Source organism: Malaclemys terrapin, chromosome 12, assembly GCF_027887155.1.
Source record: "Malaclemys terrapin pileata isolate rMalTer1 chromosome 12, rMalTer1.hap1, whole genome shotgun sequence".
NCBI lineage: Eukaryota > Metazoa > Chordata > Testudines > Emydidae > Malaclemys > Malaclemys terrapin.
The window spans coordinates 1367242-1389326 of record NC_071516.1 but is presented as its reverse complement, the minus strand read 5'-3'; the positions used below and the strand labels follow the sequence as shown (position 1 = coordinate 1389326).

Here is a 22085-nt window from a genome sequence, read left to right as displayed (position 1 = left end):
GCCGAGGACCCGGAGTGGAAGGACCCCCCACCGCTGAATTTCTGCCAAGGACGGCAAAATGCCGCCCCCCAAATCCTGCCGCCCTAGGCGACCGCCTAGGGTCGCCTAGTGGAATCGCCGACCCTGTCTGCAGCCAGGTAACCCAGCAGATGGCGTTCCCATTCCACTGGACTTCACTGGCACGGCACACGGAGACAAGAGTTGCCCAAACGGTCAATAAAGAGACAGGCCCTTTAGGTGTCTGTTACAGGCAGGTGAGAGCCACCCGTGGCAAGGCGACATTTCTGATCCCAGCGCAGCTCGCACTCCTGATCACAGGCAGTTGTCTCTGCTCTCCCCCTTCTCCCAGGGGCAAGTGCTGTTTCTCTCACGGCTTTTGACAGTCCGAGACGTGTCTCTCACGCTCCTTCCTCCTTGTTTTTGGGACTTCCATACCGCGCGGCCACCTCCAGCAGGGGGGTCTTGAAAGGTCTGCCAAAGACCCATAAATGAACGAGACTCTTATTTCCTCTGTGAACAGGTTCTTTGTCATCTCCTGTGGCAGCTCACGCTGTGGGACAGTTGCTCTTCCCCTGCTTGGGATTTATATTTAACTCCCTGTTCACTCGTCACTAGTAACATAACGCATTTAACACGCACTGCCCGGCTCGCCAGTTATTTTTCGCACAGCTACTGTTGCGTTGCCCTCTGAACTTTAACCCAGGGGCAGCAGGCCGGACAAATCCCCCTGTCTACAACCCACCATTTTTTCAGGAAGGAAGTTTACTATGAGCTCAGCCCTTTAATCCTCCCCAATGATAACAACGATCTTTACCCACAGCTGCCCAGACTCTTCGTGCCTGGCTCACATCTCCCAGGCTCTCCCGTGCCACTGAACATTACTGCAAAGGTGACCTGGCGTGCAGCAGGAGCACTTTAAGCTGCAGAGTGATCTTAATTAATAACCCAGGGCAGAGGAGCCGGCACCTCACACCTTGCCCTGTGGTAAGAGGCTGAGTCCCCCTCCCCACCCCATGCACAGCGCGGGCTCTGGCGTGTTGCCGGAGGGAATTCTCTTGGCTAGTGTCGAAAGAAGCAAGTGCCCAGGTGCTGCAGGGGCAAATCCTGCGGGTGGAGCAGCTCAGCTTGCAGCAGGTCCCAAACTCAGACCACAATTTATTGCAGCCGTTCCTCTCCCACTGCGGCTCCCTCGCCTAATGAAAAGATGACTTCCCAGCCCCACAAGACTCTCTTTATTCACTGAAGATATATATGTGCTGGGTGGTTCTTCAGGCACAAATGCCAGCTAGCTGAAGAGAACCCAGAAATTAACCCAGCGGATACACACTGTTCTTGAGAAAGGAGCAGGGATCCTGCGACTATTTTCAAGGGGAACGGTGCCTACTTGTTCCAGATTTAGGAACCTCCGATGGCCTCACCGGAGTCCCCAACACCTCAGACACCCGGGGACATTTGTGCAAGATGGTTTCCATGGGCTTCGCTGAGGCAGTGTAGCAACGTTGCTGCTCGTCGCTAGCAGAGAAGGAGCGTCTTGTTGCAAGAGAATCACTCCACTGTTTTAAGAAAGCCTGTACCAAGATAACAAGCTCTGTGCTAATACCTCAGTGACATCTGGACCACTCGTCTCATCTATCACAAGGAAGAGACACTCTGATTGCTTTGCGTGCAGATAAGCACTGGAATTTTAACTTTTTATAATCCCCTCAGACATTTCTTTCACTGGGAAAAAGAGAGTGAAAAATCTGCAGAATTTACTCCTTTCTTGAAACCAGATTGGCCTGTTTGTGCTTCAATTGACTTCTCAATCAGGCTGCTTCTGAATCTCCCTCTAAGCACAAGTCTCTGTGATGGTTTTACGGGTCAGATAAGGGTGCTCAGTGACAGCCCCTTGTCTTGGCTAACAGATCTGCAGACAACGCAGAAAGAGGGTATTACAGCTCTGGAGGATTTAGGCTGGTACAAGAGGTGTGATAAGGCTCCGACCTCCCCCTTGGTCTGGGCCCCGAGTCACTGTTCCAGCCAAGCTAGTGCAAGAACTAGGGGAGGGGTGTGGAGGAGGAGGAAGGTGGCATTACACCTCCCAGTTCTGGAGCCGGTTTGGCTCTGATGTAAGTCAGAGCAACCTCAGGGCTGGTCTAATTTACCCTCTGCTGCAATAGTTGTCTAGAGGCTGTTGCAGCAGCTTGGAATAGCCTGAGCACCATGTGCTCCAGCCCCAGCCCCTCACTTCCCAAGCCACCACCCTGCACTCAAGGCTGCATGGGAGGAAGAGTGGGGGGAAGACTGTAGGCCATTTTGCTGCCCCTGCACCACCCAGAGGGGAACCCCCTCCCCCCATCACTCCCCTTACGCTCTGTGTTCCTCAAGAGGCTGGTTCTGCAATCTTTGCAGCCCAGAACCAGAGCCTTAATCTCTAGCTGTCCCCACTTCCAGGTGCGCATCTGTCCCTGACCCTAAAGCTGTGAGAGCCACTTCTGTCCCTCAGACAGCCACTAGGAGGCACACAAGGCAAAGCACCTGCGAATTCAGTTCCTCCAAACCTCACAGCTTTCCCCACCAACATTCACTGGAAGAAAAAAACCAATTCCCTTTGCCCATCCTCCCCTTTCATAAACAGTCAGGGAAGGAATCGGCGGGCACGACTGACTGTGGAGACAGCCCTGGGAGCTAATGGAGAACGTGCACCAACGGGGGCTGTGAAACCTCAGACACGAGTACTTGCACCAGAGTGACTTTAATCTAGTCAGGGAACAGAAACCACATCATGTGGCCAAGTGACAGCACACAGAGCTGGCTGCAAGAATTGGATACTGAGCGACCCGCAGACTGAAACGTAGCTGGCAAATAGCTAATCAAGTCAAGAGAAGGTTTCACAAAGAGAAAGGCTGTTTAATAAAATGGTCACTGCCCGTGTTCTCTAAGCTCCACTAACAGCAGCACTTCTGCAAACATTGCAGCCACTAACTGGCAGAGCAGTAGCCCTTTGGTATCTCCCAATCCTGGCTCTCCGCACTTGATGGCCCAGCTAAGGCCAAGGGTCTGGACAGAGTTAACGGAAAACAAATATTAGATGGCTATAAACTAAGGCCACTCCACAGCGGCGAGATTGGAAAGCTGCCCTCATTCCTGCCACAGACATGGTGGACGAATCTTGCCCTTCGGGTAGGAAGCGGCGTTGAGGTGCGACTGTGCACAGAATGTACCTAGCTTGCACCCACAATTACTGTGATTAAAGACACAGCTTGGGTCACTGTGCACAGAAACAGCCAATTCGGGTAATTTGTGCACACGGCTCCCTTGTGTGTGAATGCAGCTGCAGTAACTGAGTGCAAATTATGTGCACAATTGTACAACTCTACCTCGATATAACGCTACCGGATATAACATGAATTCGGATAGAACGCGGTAAAGCAGCGTTTGGGGGGGCGGGGCTGCGCACTCCGGTGGATCAAAGCAGGTTCGATATAACGCAGTTCCACCTATAACGCGGTAAGATTTTTTGGCTCCAAAGGACAGCGTTCTATCAAGGTAGAGGTGTATATCTAAACTAACAACCTGGCCTGCATTCAATGCTTCACGTTACTCTTTTCTACTCAGCATATTCAAAACCATGTCCCTCTCTCCCCCCTTTTTTTTTAAACACGTAGCTCTTAGATTCCTTTCATTACTACTACCCGTCCCCCGCTACTCCACCCAGCTCTTTTCCCATCCCCCACCCCCTTGTTTCTCTGGTGCAAAATGCAGCTTAATGAAGGACCAACATGGTTTCCAGCAGGTCATCTTCCAGTATTAAAGTCCCAAGGCCAGACGCAAGCAGGAGTTCACCATGGAAAGGGAAGAATTCCAGGGTTCAGCACTGTCAAGAACTGAAGCCATCTCTGAAAGGATAAGGTGAAAGATCCTCTTTTCTACAGGGGTCAAGGAGGAGGGAGGAAAACGGGCAGAACAGATCATTTCTGCACCACCATTATGTTTTTGCAGCTTTGTGTAGCTGCTGCCACCACGCCTCCCCTGCTGATCCCCAAGTAATGGCATTCAACACAGCCAGGCCAGCGGTGCCTCCTGAAGTCATGATTGAAGGAACCCTTTAAGCTTCCCTGACAAGACATTTTTCTGAGATAAAAAATGAATGCTGCCAGCATGCAAATCTCTCTAAATTAGGCACAGCCCAGCTTACTGGAGCTCTGCTGTTTTGTGATGACCGTCATTAACTCTAGCAGCACAGAAAAGGAAGCAAGAATGCTCTGAGCAGGCTCCCGTCCCAGCTGGGTGCCACTGCTCAGAGAAACACTTGGGTTTGGCTGGCTGACATCTGGAATTACACTGCTAGTGAAGAAGGGCGAGCGAGAAAAGGGCTTTGGTCAGCTTCTTTGCAATCAGCAATTCACAGGCAACCCACCTGCCGTGACTCCCTGGAAAGGAACAGAGACCTGCACAGTGCGGCTGGGACAGTTTGCATCTGGGGTTCTCCTTCCCACCAGCACTACATTCACGGATCGATGGCTCAGGGGCCAGAGTCCTGTTTATCCACAGAACGGGGGGACAGTGGGTTGAAACAGGAGGGTGAGATGTTGAGGGGCACCGTTTACCCAACTCGGAGCAAGTGCACTCTCCTCCGTTCCTCTTGGTTTAACCCCCGCTACAACCTAGGTAGGGCTCTCTAAGCCTCCCTAGGAGAGGGGAATTCTGTCTCCGTGGCCCAGTGAGTCCGGCAACAAGAGCGCCCAATCAGGGCCACTTATGGAAGCGTGTGTCCCGTGGAACTTGTCTGAGACCATCCCACAAGTTGCTGAAATGTGGTAACATTCCTGACCAGTGTTCCCCTGGGCTGGATTTGACTCTGCTACTTGGAGGTGAGCGTCTCACTACCAGGCCCCGAGCTAACCAGGCTTCCCCTCTACTCTGCTGTCAACGCCCTCAGGCTGTGGGATTGCTTCTCAACAGTAGGCAGGAGAGAGGCCACAGGATGAAGCTGCTCTAGTGTCTGCGATGCTCTCAAACCCCTCTCCGAGGTCTCTTGGCAGAAAACATCAAACAAGAAATAAAAAAATGAACTTTAATGTCTCAGAAATCCCTATTAGAACTGGTTTAACCGAGAGGTCATTTCTGCTGGGCAGCAGGCGGTGGAAAGGCTCAGCATGCTGGCTGCATCCTCGTTATGAGACGCACAGATTTCAACCCCAGAGTTCTCAGAAATTCTCCAGCAGCTCCAGAATCCGCTTCTGCTCGCTCTCCCGGAATTCCTGGTTCTTCCCATCCCCGATGTTCTCTGCGTACTCTGCAGAAAAACAAAACCAAGCCCTGAGCAAGATGCTACGGCAGATAAGCCTCCCCTATTGCAGCGACACACCTGCAGAACCTAAACTTGTATCCTGGCCTGTGACCAACTCACGTCAATGCCTGATGGAGAGTTAGCCAAGGGACAGAGATGGACTCGTTTTCCTGGTGATTAAAACTTTGCATGTTAAACATCTACTGACTCCTCATTACAAGATTTGTTTTGAAAGGATGGGGCACTAGAATAGGTGCTCCAGCTCTTCTCCCTCATTCCTTAGCACGGTGGACATCAGCAGGGAGACCAGAACTTTAGTCCCGAGTACATCCCCCAGCCTCATCATCTGGAGAGGAGACAGTTTAGGACTTGTCTCCAAGCCGCATTCAAAGCCCCCCCATTAGATCTGGATCAGAGCCAGAGGCAGTGCACCCTGCACCGTTACACATTATTACAAAACAAAAGGCAGATTTGGGGCTGAGGACACGAGCATCTCAGTGAATTGAAGCTGTCTGCCTAGGAAGATGTTTTCCAGCCTCTCTGGCTCCTCTCATGCATCCCCTTCTTCCCAAACAAACAGAACAGCTTGTATTCAGTGTCTGAATGGCAATGCGGCAGAAGAAAGTTTGCTTTAATATTTATGTGTTCAGCATTGCTACACATTTCTGAGCTCCATCAAAGCCCTCATTATAAGAGCACTGAAAAGGCTGGGGACAGGGAGAAGCTAGTTGGTGTGGGAGCCTTCTCTCATGCACCCTCTCTGTCTCCACAAACAAAGCAGAGAGCTCTTTGCCAAGGCCTCTGGGAGAAATCCGTTTAATATTTATAAACTGCTATAGTCTCTGCGACAAGAGATGCCCGGTGCCACCGCGGTTTGCTGCTAGTGGGTCCGTCTGACTGGCATCCTGGAGACAAGGAGGTGGGGGGAGCACCTGAGGACAGAGGGCTCTCCTGCACAAAGCAGAGAACAGCCCCCCTCCCACCCCGTGGTTAACAGCTCAGATCCTGTTCCAGCTGCCTGGCGCTTGCACCCAGGGCCATGCCCTCTCTCTGCTGCCAGGCTCTCGGTCACATCCCGGCCTGGGGGAGCATCGTGAGCACAGTGACGGCCCAGCCCACCCGTAACACTCCTCTCCTGGAAGAGACCAACGCCAGGTGCTGAGGGGGTGTGTGTGTGTGGGTGTGCGTGTGTGGGTGTAGGCGTTCCACATACCGGCACCGTCCCCGCAGGGAAATAAGCGGAGGTGCAGGTTCTGCCCCGAGCAGGCCATTTTGCTGGCCTTTGTGACTCCGAGTGCCTGAGCGAGGCAGCAAGTGGCCTGGCCTTTGCTCACTAGCGGACGAAGGGGAACTCTGCACCCCGTCTGAGTGCCGGGAGGGACTCCATCCCAAGAGCCCTGCCCGGCAGTGGGACACCACCAGGCTACTCAGCTCCTCTCACTTCAAGCAGGAACCGGTGGCCATTTTCCGCAGAGCAGGAGACACTGGCAGAGCTGGATCACGGCTCACTTAGATAGTAAGGATTTGTTTAAGGAAAAAGCGTCTGCAGCACTTGCCTCAAGCGATGTAATCGCCACGGGGCCACTACCAGCCAATGAAATCTCCCACACGAGAACAAGTCACAGACTTTCTAGGTTTGCCCAAAGCGCGGCACTTTTTTCTTTTTTTCTCCTAAGCATTTAGCATTGTCAGACTAAGCCTGACAACGACTTGCTGGGAAATGGTTTATTAGGTCACTAACAGCTGATGACATGGAGTGAAAAAAAGCAGATAAAAACCCAATGAGAGTGGGTTTTAATGTAGTGTGTGTGTGTGTGTGTGTGTGTGTGTGTGTGTGTGTGTGTATGTGTGTGTGTGTGTGTGTGTGTGTGTACTCCCGCCCCATCAGCGCTTCCTCAGAGCTGTACGCACTGCTGCTACTGTGCAAACAGAAAGTGCCTACGATTGGCTTCTGTTTCATTAGACAAAAGAAAATACAATGGTTACAGAACAGTCAACATCAATAGGGAAATATTTCCAGGTTTATAAGAGGATATTGGAAACAGCCGAGAACATACACTGAAGGAACATGGGCCAAATTTTGCGCCGTTATAAAGCATTCGCCTTTTCTCTTTGGTTAAGCACAGAACAGGCTTTGGTTTAACTTTTAACACACATTCCTCCCTCCCAGCTATCTTCCTAGTGGGCCCATCCCTGTAGCATCTCGGTGCTTCTGATGCCTCATTCACCAATCAGGACGTCATTCTGAAACCACGGGAGGGCTCACTTGGGGGCTGGGGCAATGGCATGACAAGGGGGCAGAGGCAGGACAGACTGGCCCCTCTATGGTCAGCAATCACCAGTCCATGCTCCTCCCTGTAAGGGCAACTGCCCCTATTTAAACAATTGTTCCTTCAGTAGAGACCAGCTTAGATACCACCACCACAATTTAATACAACCCTTTTCATCAGCATGTCTCAAAGTGCTTTACAAAGGGTCATCAATTCCATTTTACAAATGGGGAAACTGAGGCATGGGCAGGGCAGTGACTCAGCAAGGTCACCCAGCAGGCCAGTGGCAGAGGCATAAACACAACCCAGGTCCCCTGCGTCCCAGTCCAGTGCTCTATCTACTAGGCCAAACTTCCATTCCAAAATCTGCTCCCTTCCAGTCCAAGTACTCCTGAAGAGAACACGAACGTTCCAGCTGTAAGTGCGGCTTGATCTTCAGGAGAACAGGCCAGGGGACTGCCTGGTCAATCTGCAGAGATTCACTTATTCCCCTGCCCACTCCTCCCCCACTGAAAAACCACCGGAGGAAAAGAGGCCTACTGCTTCACTTGCATGATAAGCAATTTGCAGCAAGCCCCAGGGACCCATCAGCTGCCAGAGAAACATGGAGAATAAGTAGGCCATAAAACCAAACTAAAAAGCAGGCACCTAATTAGTATGCAAAAATAGAAAATAAAAATGGAACAAGAGAGAAGCCCACGGAGTGGAAAGCAAGACTATGCAGTGAAGGGGCGATCCCAGACTGCGCCCACCCCGAGAGTGAACCAGACACTGGGGGGGGGGGGGGAGGCTGGGGGAGGCTTCAGCAACGGCTCTATGCACAAGGGTGGTGCTGGAGTTATGCCACTTTGCAGTGCGGGATTCCTGCTCCCACTGTGCCAAGGGCTGGAAATCCCCCCCCCCCGGTCCTCCGTCACTAGCCTCTCAAGGGGGACACGCAGGGCCAGTGGGTTGGACTCCTCCCCCCACTCCCCCAGACTAAACCCGGTACTCCAACTGGCAGGCAGCTTCCCCAAGTTCATTCCTGGGGTAGCTCCTGTTATGCCAGCGGAGTGACACCAAGGATGAATCTGGCCCAAAGTGCACGACCCCTGACATCCGAACACCAGCCTGGAGCACAGGTTGGCCCCGCTATTCCGTGTGCAGCTTCTGCACCACGGCTGCCAGCCCGCAGCAGCTGGACAGTGTCCAGGGCCCCCAGTCAGAATACTCCCGAGGACCCCGGAGTCCCTAATCACCTCGATCTTTTCCCCATGGCACCAGTGCACTGCTCACTCCCTTGCCCTCCCCTCTGAACGGAGGGGTGTTGGGGGGAACAGCTGTTCTCTCTCTCTTCCTGTCCGTACCGACGCTGTCAGGTAGAAGGGACAGGCCAGCAGCTGTTCTTTGCTCTGGACTCAGAGCCAGGACAGCCCTGATCAATGCACTGACAGTGGCACAACTCACAGCCCCACACCACATTCGAGACATTCCCCCTCCCCTCAGAGGCAAGAGCCTCATCCCCCAGCACCCACAGATCCCAACCCAGCTGTTCAGGGTCAGCCAGCCACGGCCGCACTGTACAGTAAGGAACTGCAGCCTGGGCGGTCAGGGAATTTACCGCTGTTTTAGCCGACTCTTAACGGACCAGCCACCTGGAGTGGCAAGTCAGAGGGGGAACTTCCCTGCGGGTGATCATCTCTGCAGCCTGCCCCGTGTCTCTGCCCTCCTGCGCCTCAATTCAGTTGACTATTTATGTTGGAGAAGAGATGGGATGGCCTGGAGCTGGGATGGTAGAGCCCAAATAAGCACGGCTTTATTGCAAACACGACATTAAAGCTAGGACTGCAAATCACAACAGCTACATCTTAAAACTGGAGAGCGATACTTTACCGCCCTAATCCATATTAATCTGTTGCTAAGAGCAAGACTAACACGCCATGGACACGGATATGCTACAGATGGGGCGGGGCGGGGCCATGGGAACGAAAGATGAGACTCAACTAGAACTTTGCTAAGTCTGAACAAGCTCTGTCTATTCCCTTGTTCTCAGGGGGGATGGCCCTGGGCAAAGGCACATGACTGGGGTACTACAAACCAGTGAGCAAGAGAAACTCACCCTTTATGATGTGCCGAACAATTTTGATGGAGCTGCCTCTCATGTTCAGAATCTGATGGACTCTCTGACGAATCTGGTAGGGAGAGAAGAGAGGACAAACAGACATCATTCCCAGCACAGCTGCAGAGAGACCATGAATGTCTTATTTTCTTGGCAGGCGTGCAAAAATCCCGAGCATTCTAAACTCCCATCTACCTTCAGAAGCCCACTTCTCTCAGTGCACAGTCAGACAAGTTTTGAAAGGCGCATCCAATGGGTTTGCAAAAGGTGTGCCCACCCCCAGCCCACAAAGCTCCATATTCGTGTGCACAAAGGACCGGGGCACATCACCTGGTTTGAGAGACCCCTAGCCAGAATCAGATACCGTGGGAATTCACAGGAGACCTAGGTGGGGCCTACATGAGACTTTTGGGAAATTGCACTACCTCCAATGGTAAGACAGGGCCCCAACATTTCTACCTCTGGGACTGCTGGCCCTACTCGGAGCTGGTCTAGATGATGTGGTGCTAACAATGCTGGCATTCTTGGCCCATTAGTGCATCCATGGTTGCTACCACTGGTGCAACTGTGATGAGAGTAAATTTCTTTAAAAAAAAAAAATTCTAGTGCAGAGAAGTTTCTGTAGGGATGAGGAGCAGTGGAGGGGATTCAGAGCCCTGCGTGTCATGGCTGGAAGCCCATGGCTGATTTGGGTGGTGTCTTTACCTGGGGGACGCTGGCATTGCAGATCTCTGCCATGATGTAACAGATGAGCTGTAGAACGAAGAGACCAGCATCTAGGCGACGGAGGTAGAATTCATCCTCCATGTCATCATCTATTATCTCCCCCCGGCGCACCATATCCTGAAGGATAGCACAAGGTGGTGTTATCAGGTGGATCAAGAGAGCGCCCTACCCCCATATTGCTATGGTACAGGTAACAAAAGACTCAAAGTATCTGGCATTTTTGTAATCTCACTATAGAGGGTTTATCTGCTTTGCCGTATATTCACAGCTTTCCCCCACTAGGAAATGGAGCCTCTGACCGAACTCCTAGGATCTGATCCCTCTGCTTTCCCACCCCCCAAACTCTTGAACTCAGCCATTGTGTCCACCATCCTCCTCCAGGCCAAGAATCTCTGACATTTCCCCATAAAATAGGCTGTGTAAAACTAGGAAAAAAGGGGAAGGTGGGTTCTTTAAACAAAAATGGTCCCAATTCCATTTCATAGGATTTTCACACTTGCAAAAATTTGCCAATACTCTTTCATTGACCATACTTTATGCATTAAAAACTGCAAGTTCTCATTTACTTTTCTTACAAAATTATAGTTCTCTTGAAAATGAATTTAATTTCACTCAATTCCATTCACTTCTGAGCAAAACTTTCATCCTTTGCCTCTAAAACGTGCTCACCTGCAAATGAGCACGTTTTTGTTTTTCAGTAACAAGTTTGTAAGTATTTCAAAGTCAGGCTGATTTCTGATTCCATGACAAAATGTGAAAAAAATCAATTTCAACTGTTTCCAGTTTTGATGTGAAAAATGTGCATAGTTCTCTCCTCAAGGTCACTTTTTAGTGAAGGGCTGCTACTAACCCTCACCAGACTCAAAGGCCTGTCTATTGGAGCGCCATGCTTCTCATGGCCACATGAACAAGACAGAACCAAGCCTAGAGGTCTACACAGTATGCGGATTCACCACCACTAAACTATTGGCTATTCCAGCTTCATTCATGCAGCAGATTCTCAGCTGGTACAAACAGTCATAGCTCCACTGGCTTTTGTGCCAGTTGCACCTGCTGAAGTTCTGCCAGATAGTTTTGGGGCATTGTAGGTACAGTGACTACAAGGGGTCGATGCAGAACAGCACATTAAGGAATGCTACCCAAAGCAGTCATTTCAGCATGATCAGTTCCCATTCAGGCCAGGAAGAGCGTCTGGCATAAGAGGAGTGTGGGGTTGGTTTGTTTGGGTTTTTTTGAAGGGGCCGGAGGAGGATCCCTTGGGAACCGCTCTCATCCCCTTTTACTCCTCTCACTCGGAAAGGTTCTACAGCATGGTGACTTCCTGTCCTACAGGGAGGACCAGATAGAGCTTCCTTTCAAAGCCAGTCAGTGCCCCCCTTCAGTCATCCCACTGCTTGGAACATTTTCTCCAAAGTGCCGCCGAAGGCTAACCCAGCAATAAACTCAGACAGTCCCTTCCTGGGAAAGGCCCACCAAACCCACCCCCATAGGTATGTACCCTCCATTTTCAGAGAGGCCGGCTGTAACTCCTGGCACGTGTGACCTTTCACAATCTTCACAGTGGAGTTTTTTTAGAAAATGAAGGAAGCAGCCTGTCAGGCCCTGCGAGCGCTCTGCAGCTCGGTTGATTTATTATGCAGTGGTCTGGCAGGTGGGCACAAACCAGCAGAGCAATATTTCCTCATTAGAGCCATCACCAGCGAGTACACTCTACCTGCAATGCTCAGCAAGGAGAACGTCCTGTGTGTGTGCGTGCTGCAGGCAAAGATGCACACAAGGTCACAAGTGCCACAAGCTGATTTCGGCTACCAACTTTTTCTGTCTTTCTGAGCCTAACTCTGCAATATAATTACAGGCAGAGTCCCTTAGTCACCAGGAGGAGAATTAACCCTTCCCACCTCTGCAACAGACTCTCACATTACAAACTGCTGAGCATAGCGTCTGCTGGAGACAAGCTGAGCTAGGACACAGACAGTACTCAGGAGGTGTCCCTCAGCAGATGCCTCATGCATAGCCCCTCTTTAACACATCTATGGGAAGCAGAGTGTGTGTCCTGGTGAGATATTTAACAGCAGGCCAGCACCAGTGAATCAAGCTACCAGGGCCCTACAGAATCCTGTAAGGGGGAGAGGGGGCGCTAAGCTATCCATCTCACTCCTCCCCACTGCCCAAAATACTAACAATCTTAAGGCGTCTGTCCCTGCCCTGCTCTTAAGAGTCTTCCTCCAGGACCTCCTCTGCCCTAGCTCCTTTGTCGTCTCGGGGCCCAAAGAGAGACTCCCTCCACCTTCCGGTCCTGGCTGGAGCTAACTGTGCCCACCGGTCAGGCCGGCAGAGGCCTGGTGTACACTTAGAGATACTGCCAACACCTGTCAGTTAGGAGTGTGGTTACTCCTGACGGAGATCTTTGTGCTAGACACAGCTATAACGGCAGTAATCGCTTATTTTGTCCAGGGAACAGGTATAAGCTACCCCAGCAAAAGAGCTCTTGCCAGGATAAGCGGTCTCTCCGCGAGCAGGGTTTGCCATTAGAGCTCTACCGGCAAACCCTTGCTAGCATAGACAAGAGCTTAATATTTACCCTGCATCTTAACACAGGGTTTCAGCATCTTAATCGTGTGACTCGAGACCCCAGCCCTGCTTTCCTAGGCAGGGTCCTACAGTCTGCTACCCTGTTAGTCTTCCTCTTCAGATAGTCAAGGGCTCTTCTCAGTGACGGCTCTACATGCCTTAGACAACTCAACTAATGCCTCCAAAACGGGGAAGGAAGACAAATCTCCTGACCCGGCCATATGTGGGACGAAAGAAGTTAGTCCTCTCCGACGGACTCCATGTGTGAGACTCAGAAAAGGCTTTAAAGTCGACTGGGTTATCGACAACACGGGGATGCCCAAGGGGCAGAAAACCCTGGACTCTAGCAGTCCCCGGTAACTTTAATACACTCCAGCTCTCTGAAGAATGGACACAGACACGGCTGTGCAGAGTTCAAAAGCAGGATGTTGCTGCCTGTGGAAAGGCTTCTGAATGTTATACAAGCACTGAGTTCCCTCCCACTCGAGTTCAGGAGGTTGGCACTAGGACAGGCTTCCTGGCATCTTGCAAAGAGGTCGCCGGATGCCACCAGGCCTCACAGGCCGAGCACGCTCGTGATGGATGGCGGCACTGCGGAGTGGGATGTTACAGCTCTATCTGCTGCATGTGAGTCGTCACTCACTGGCAACCCCACAAAGGAAAAATAACTATCCTCGAGCCCAACTAAAACAAGCCTGATCGGGAGACGGGCAGGAAGACCGACTCGTGCAATGACAAGCCCATGCAGTACGAGGAGTTCTGCGGCAGCCCCAGCAGGGACGGAGAACTTTTCAGATTTAAAGCTATGCTCCTAGGGCAGCCTTTATTCCTGAGTTCAGGGGAGATGCCCAATCTGTCCTGGGGCGAACGCTTCTTCCTGTTTCCCCTCTACACTTGCCCACCATGCCACAGGCACAAAGGTCTCCAATAGCAGAACCAAAGGAACAGGGCTCTCCTGTTTGGGGGGGGGGGGGAGGGAGGAGTGGCAGTTATAGAGGGTTACAGACCATGCTGGGGGCCCGGACACCCCGAAGTAAGCTCTTCAGGAGCTCACTATGCCCCAGGATGTAGGGATTTTGGGGGTGAGGAGAGCTTGTGGCTACACCACCGTGCAGCTTGCCCAGACATTTCCCCCTGTATGGCAATGGTTGCTCAGCTCCAGGTTTACCCTGTGGCTGGAGAGCAACAGTTGCCAGTCAAATGCCTGGGATGCTCGGCGGGGGGAGGAAGGGGGACGGGGGGGACTCCTGACAGCCCGCCCACAGCTCCTATTAACTTCCCGGTACACCAACTGGCTACCTGAAACGTACATAGTCCGTTAGGGATGTGCTGGCCCTTTAAATGCTCTCAAAGTTCTGTTCACAGCAGCTCCTTGTCCCCCCGTGGCCTATCGCCCGCGACAGCTCTTCATTCGTACACTGAGCACAAAGTAACGGGTGAGATTCTCGGATTGCCGGGGCTGCAGCCAGTTGTGGATTTACAGGGGTTCGACACCCCAGCCTTTACAGTCTCTTTGGGAATACCCCATTATTCACTAGGCCCTCAGCGCAGCTTTTCACAGGGGCAAGCCGCCTGGCAACACAATGTGGGCGTTCGGACTACAGTCACGTGCCTCTGCACAGAGTCCAAAGGAATTCAGATTCCTGACAGAGAGCTGGGCCTTTCAGGGGGCAACGCGGCCAGGGTGCAAGGAGGCAGAACAGGCTTTACAGAACAAGGCAGTGTTTATCAGGCAGCTGCACAACAGCACAGGAGGGTCCAGGTTCGAATGGCAAAGCCAAGCGCAAGTCACAGTTCACCATAGCAGAGTCATCTCCCCCACTCTCACTGGGGCTCCTGGGTGTCATCAGCCTCTCAGTCACTCTCTGACCCTCAATGTGCAGCACCAACAGACTCCTGGCCACGCTCGGTTCACACGGTCAGCTTCCTCGGCTCCCAGGCGCTGAAAGCTACTGGTCAGTCATTGGAACGTCTGTTGTCGCTTCAGGACACACTATTCACCTGTGCTGATTCCAGTCAGTTCCTGATAACGTAACTGGCTCCAACCTAGACAGGTGTACATGATATTCACCTTCCCCATCCCGGAGAGAAATTAACCCCTTAATACTCAGTGAGTAGGGATACCAACTGAGCGCGCAAACTGAGTCGCACATTGCTTATGAAGGTATTGCAAAAATTCCCATATTCTCCCATAAAGGCAACGTCATTATTTCTCTTATGTACGTCGCTACCAAGACGAAGAGATCTGGGGAGCAGCATTCAGCTCTTTGCTTGATTATGCAAAGAAGATGCTTGTCCCGTCCATAGATAGAACAGGCTCTGCCGCACTGACAGTGACGCAAAATTGCTGTGTACCAGCAAATTAAGCAGATACAACTCATGAGACACATTGCAGGGAGATACGTACAGTACTAAGGTGCCGTTTATTTACAGTCTTTTTTAACCACAGCCCCCTTTAAATGTTCATCTGTCTCGCAGTACACCACCAAATAGCCACCTTTCCACTTTGTGTCTCTCTGAGCCATCAAGCTGCTTCCCTCCAACTGAGACACAGATGCCATTTCTAATCTGCCACCAATATTCACTGAGATGCCCCTTGCTGATGGGAGAAGACAGCAAGAAGATGGGCTTCTGTGAAACTCAAATGAACTCCTCTCACACTAATGAGGGAGGACTGACAGGCCTAGAGTGTCACGTGAAGACTCAAAATCTAAAGATGACGGATCTGCTACTACCATGTAGAGAGATCACATTTCTCTGCACAGTGTAGCAAAGTGGGTCTTAGAGATGCTCCACACCCTTCTCCTCACATCTATGTCAGTTCATCTCTCTCATCTGAGGAGAGTTAGGACTGACCATGCAGAGCAGGGTGGGAGAGAACCAGTTCAGACTGTCACGAATGCCACTGCACCATTCTGAAAGTCTGTCTACACTTAAATGGCTGCAGCGCCTCAGTGTAGACACTAACCACACCAACAGGAGGGGTTTTCCCATCAGCACAGCTAATTCACCTCCCCGAGAGGTGGTAACTACGGAAGAATTCTTCCACTGGCCTAGCACTGTCTACACCAGGGGGTGGGGTAGGTCAGGCTCAATACACTTACGTCTTTCAGGGGTGTTGATTTTTCACCCCCGAGAGATGTAACAATGCTGAGGTAAGTTCCCAGTGTAAACCAGCCCTGAGAAGCCTAAGAAAAGCATAGAGCTAAAAGCCAGAACATTATACATCACTTCAGGCATGGACATGAAAACTGCTGTTAGGCCTTGGATCCTACACTAATGTAGGCAGCTCATCCCCTCGTTCCCTTCACCCTGCCGTGTTGGGCAGGTTCACGCGGGGAGAGGGGAAAGGCAAGGAAGAAGGATGTCTGCCACACTCCTGAGGTGATTTCATGACTGAGGCACTCAGCACATCCTGTGAGTTCGGTATCCCCCAGCAACTCACGCACCATGAAATGCCTGATCCAGCCCAGAACAAAAAGAGAAGCCCGTGGGACGGAGAGCGGAGTACATGGCTCCTCCTGCCAATCCTACAGGCAACAGAGAACTGGGTGTAAATCAGTCACCAGGAGGATCAGGAATGACCAGGATCAAGTGTAAAGATTTGCAATTTCCTTTCAAACCACAGCAGCCCAATTATACAGTGAACTGGAACAATGTCCAAAGCAAAAGGAGAGAGGGGAAGACAGATAATACTACAAAACACCAAAGACCTGGCATTCCATCCCTACATCCCAGTAGGGCCTAGCTATGCTGCTGTGACCCACATGCACTAGGGGAGTCCTATAAGCTGTCTAAACTGCGATTTAAAAGTGAAACGTTAAGCTAATGCATATGTTCTAAAGACAAGTGTAGCCAAAGCAGTATGTTTTTTAACACATGCTAAGGTGGCTAAGTGAAAGTCTAGACTTTCCCCTACGGAGCCTCGTCCCCACTAGAGTTTGAGAACGTGTTAGCTAACAGCACATCTTTTATCTTGTTTCAAAAAAATTGTAAAGAAACAGCCTTAAGGGCCCTGGCAAATTCACTCAGAGTCCAAAAGGCGTTGCAGGCCCCATACGCTGTTACCAAAGGAGAGTGACTTGTTCCATGCAGCCTGTGTTCTTGAACAATATGCCAAAGATGCACTGAGCCTGTTTCCTGCATCCTGTCATTTCAGTGAAAACAGACACTCTGATCTCCCAGTTTCTCTCACACACTGATTTGCCATCATGTTCCTTGAAATGCAGGATTGGGACTGACTCCTGGATGGGGTCACAGCTCCTACTGCAGGCAAAAGGGCAGGTCTACATCTAGGTCATGTGAAGGTGACAGCTGAGAGCTCAAACCTACATACAGAAAGCAACTGTACTGTCTGTGAAGTTTTCTTCATTTCTGCCTACTTGCCGAGACGTGCTTGTGCATCTGTAAACTGAGCGGCCGATCTGCAATAGCTGAAAAGCTCACTGTTTGCTACAATGCCTAGCACCTCCAGGGAACCAGTAAACATATGCAGATACGGTAAACTTTGGGAGCTAGAAATGGGAAGTGTGACAGGGCATTCAACATGATTTGTCTAAATGACCCAGCAATCCCAGTAGCAGAGCTTATAAAACTCACTTTAGTCTCTTGGCTTGTTCCTGAAGAAGCTCACAATACAGACAGCAAGACGACCAAACAACTGCGTAACTGTAGCCAGATTCTGCAATCTGCATGCCCTCCAGGGAACATAGTTACACTGCTTATACTTTACATTAACTCCCCTCATTATCTCTGGCCCTCAATTCAATTCCATGCAATTCAAACTGAACTCAAATGCCAGACTAATACAAATCCCCATTTAAGCTATCAAAATCTGTGGACACTGCTTCACTTCTAGTTCAGTCCATCTTGTCCTTTCAAGGGTGGAATGACTTAACCGTAGCACAATTAGCATGTAATTTGTAAGTCATTATAGTGCAAAGTATCTGGTGAGAACATTTTATTGAATAAACCTGCTGAGCATAATTTTCTGTGGAACTAAAAAAAAATATTAAACCGTTTCTTGCCTTTTTCTTCCCTTTTCAGAGCTCGCTGCGGTTACTGCTGCCTATAATTATATCTCCTTCTAGACGGAGCTAAGAGCCCAGGGGGTTCTGCACCTTTTCCTACAGAAGGGATTAAAGAGCTTGAGAGAGAACAAGACACTTCCCTCACAAGCCAAGACTTCGATATTTTCTAGGCTTTATTTGCTAGAAACTCGTCTGAAAAGCACTAAGACGTACTGGTGTTGGAAAAGGAAGTCCCTGGCTTCTCATGGCTGTTAGGGCGAATGCTGCTAACTCATCGCCTGATCACTTCCAATCCCGCAGCAAGTGCATAGCTCCGCCATACTGACATGAAGCCAACTCTCATACTGGGCCAAATTCTACTCCACTAAGGGCTGGTCCCCACTTAGTCCGGACTTCGGACTAAGGTATGCAAATTCAGCTACGTTAATAACGTAGCTGAATTCGAAGTACCTTAGTCCGGACTTACCGCGGTCCAGACGCGGCCGGAAGTCTCCCCCCGTCGACGCCGCGTACTCCTCTCGGCGAGCTGGAGTACCGGCGCCGACTGTGAGCACTTCCGGGATCGATCCGGGATCAATTTATCGCGTCTTAACCAGACGCGATAAATCGATCCCAGAACATCGATGGCGTGCCGCCGGACCAGCCGGTAAGTGAAGACTAGGCCTAAGCCAGCCTCTCAAGCTCCCTGCATAACGTGGCTTTCATCCATCTACGGAAGGAGTAGATCGAAGTCTCACTCATCCCAGCCCAGGCAGTAATGAACCTGTTGGGGGACATGGACCTGTAGATCCAGAGTCTCTGGGAACAGGGCCCTTCATTGCAGAAGATTAATTAGGAGCATGAGTGAAGCTCTGCCTAGGAAGTTACCTAGAAGGCGAAGGCCAAGAGGGCTAAGCCTCTCTAAGCATGGAATCTTAGCAAAACCTGAGGGCAGCTCCCCTCACGCCCATCACCTCGGTGAAGGCCTCGGGCACTATATTGACCCTGAGTGGCAGAGCACAGTACTGAAGGGCCAAGCACCAATGTTAGACGGTTTGATGATTGGTGTACAGTAGGTATGTGCAGGTAGGTGTCCTGTGGGTATCAGCGTTAGGGGAGTCTCTGCTCTCTTTGCCTACTTCTACAAGACCACGCTCCCTGAGCCACTTCAGAGCCGAATGGGGCCTCCAAAACAAAGCAAGCAGACACCTCCAAGCCTTTCCCAGTTCCCACTTCTGCAGTTTTTAGTGTCCAATGCACTTGCTTTTTTCTAGGCATCCAGAGGGGAGACAACTTATTTCTGGGAACCAGAAGGAGAGCAGAAATTTATTCCATAACCCCTGTGAATAACCACTAATGCGCACTGTGCTGTGGTGACTGACCCCCTGCCTCCCTGGAAAGTGGGAGGGACACAACAGGGCCATGAACTCAGAAACTGTCTCTACTCCCCTCTGATGGGGGCATTTGATGGCAGAACCATCTTGAAATGACCAACTGAAGGAAGATGCATCTCTAACCTCTATCTACTGTCCCTCAGCACCTGGTCCAGAAGGGGAGGCAACTTTACACATAACTGGACGTTTCCAATAGAGGGGTGGAGTCACAGTGCCCTTCGTGGGTTACTGAACGGCATGCCATACTTTTTGCCAAAATCAGCAGCCACTTTGAGCTGTCTTGTGAAGGAAAATGGCTGGACAGGACTTTCTGGGAGGGGCTGCCGGGCTTCTGCTACTCAGTTATGGCCTTGGCAGCACAGAGAATGCACAGAGATTTAATATTACAGTAGCATCTACAGATCCCAGCCAGGATTGGGACTCATTGTTCTAGGACCTGTAGGACAAACTTATTAATGTAATAGATTCCATACAGCGTAAGGCCAGAAGGGACCATTAAGTCTGATCTGTGTAATACAGGCCAGTCAGTTTCACTCAGACCCCCTACGCTGAGCCCAATGACTTCAGTTAGACTAACGCATTGCAGTCCTCAAAAGACTAAACTTGTGTCCACAGATAGAGAACAGGAGGGACCGAGGTGCCACCAAGGCCTGAGGTCCCTACCCTGGCAGGGAATTGTTTAGGTGAGATGACCACAGGAACCTAACAGGCAAACCACACTCACCGCTGCAAAGGAACCCAGTGTCCCAGCCAGCGTGACCAGGGCAGGAGGGGAGAAGATTCCTTTCCCACCTCAGATCTGGTGACCAGTTTGAGCTCAAGCAGGTAAGCAAGACACACAAGCCAGGCATCAAAGAAAGGATTCTCTGTATACCTCAGAGAACTGGTCCATGCTGTCCTAAGCCCCATCTCCAACTTTGGCCAATCTTTGATGCTGCTGAAGAAAGTGAAAAAAAAACCCAGAATGCATCAAGGCAATCATGCATATGGGGGTGGATTCTGTCCTGAGCCCCAGTATGAGATTTGGTTATAGTCATAGTCTTAACGCAGAGCTGCAAGGCTTATGAGCATGTTCAGGACAATGCAGGCATTCCTGTTCTCCCCATGGCCCATGAAGCACAGGGATAAACAGGAGGATTCATAGAGTCACAAAATCCCAGGCCGAAGGGACCACCATGACCACCCAGCCTGACCCCCTGCTCACATACGCCATAAAACTTTCCCTAGAAGTTTACAGTATAAAATGTTGGAAAGATCTCTCATCTTGGGGACCTGGCCGCTGCCCAGAGGAGCTTACAATACAGCTTTCAGACCAATTGTTTTAGCATTAATGTGAGTGCTGCAGTTAGGACACCTCCTGAGCCTCTTCCCTGGTGCCACCATGGTGGAGCAAAAAAGGACATTGCTTCCAATGGGACCTGCCTCTATGAGGGGAAGAGGAAATTGGAGCTGCTGAGAGCATGCAGAGGGTGCTAAAAATCTGTTAGGTACTTAGAACATCAGAACGGCCAGACCAAAGGTCCATCTAGCCCAGTATCCTGTCTTCTGACAGTGGCCAGTGCCAGGTTCCCCAGAGGGAATGAACAGAACAGGGAATCATCAAGTGATCCATCCCCCTTCTATGGCCCCCATCACCACAGGATCTGAGCAAGTCACAATCTTTAATGGATTTAACTTCACAGCACCCGTGGGAGGCAGGACAGAGCTATTCTCCCCACGACACAGAGGAGAACAGAAGCCCAGAGAGATTGAACAACTTGCCCGGGGACACACATGATGTGTGTGGCAGAGCAAAATTTGGACCCTGGTATCCCACAGCCCAGACTAGCGTGCTAATCACTGGACCATCCCTCAGCTGGTCACCGATTGGCTCTGCTGCTGCCTGCCAGCCTTGAAGAGGTGCAAACCGGTGCCCCTGGATGCAGACACATACCTTCTACACAGGAAGGAACTGCAGCGTAACTGAATACCTGTAAAGGCCTTGGCGATGCTCAGATGGAAGGTGCTGCAGAAGGTTGAAGGACATGGGGGACATTTCTGCTCTCTCCCAAACATCGCTAGAGCTAGGGGAAGCAGGGTAAGAGGGAGCCATTTATTCGAGCCATTCCAAATGACGGGCAGCTGGCATAGGGGAGTGGTGAGAACACTGCAGGGAGGGTGCTGCCTTTCTAGCTGCACTTCGCTAACGGAGGATCTGAGCTGCAAGGGGGTCCCCTTTTCCCATGCCCCTAAAGCAGGTAAGTCAGGCAGCAAAGAGAGCTGGGCACAGCATACGTGGAACAGATCTGTCACAAATGTGCTGAGCTCGGTGAATGCCCAGGGCTTCCTAATGCCACTCATCTCTAAGTAGGAGAGGCCCAGAGCTGGAACAGCAGGGAGTGGGGCAAACCTCAAAGGTGAAATATTTCTACCTTTGGCAGGGTCAATTCAGCCCCTCATCGTTACCATATAAATGAAGCGAGTCCTGCGCAGTTTAACTACAGGTGCTGTCTGCTCTCCATGGACGCTGAGGAACCCTGGCACTGACTGTAAGAGAAAGGTCCCCACCCAAGTATCCTGGGCCCCAAGTGCCCCTCTCCCCTTCATACCACGTGCTGGCTGGCAGCTGCCCGAGGGCTAAAGGGATTCTGCAGGCGTAATATTCATTAAATGCTTTGAGATCCTTTTGGATGAAAGATGCTCTATAAATAGCAAACGGAGCTAGTGAGGGGAGGGAGGAGGGGGAGGGCTCTAAGCAGCAGCTGC

General features: G+C 51.0%; 1 protein-coding gene across 1 annotated transcript in view; it reads right to left on the bottom strand.

The window, feature by feature from the left end:
* Positions 1 to 5042: 5042 nt before the first annotated feature.
* The window catches only part of CTNNBL1 (catenin beta like 1), a 97287-nt gene continuing 80244 nt past the window's right edge, over positions 5043 to 22085 (bottom strand). The window contains exons 14-16 of the mRNA XM_054045968.1: positions 10346 to 10483; positions 9641 to 9713; positions 5043 to 5278 (exon numbers count right to left, since the gene is read on the bottom strand). Of these exons, the coding sequence (XP_053901943.1) occupies positions 5190 to 5278; positions 9641 to 9713; positions 10346 to 10483 (300 nt within the window). The 3' untranslated portion in view covers positions 5043 to 5189. The remainder of the gene's footprint in view (positions 5279 to 9640; positions 9714 to 10345; positions 10484 to 22085) is intronic.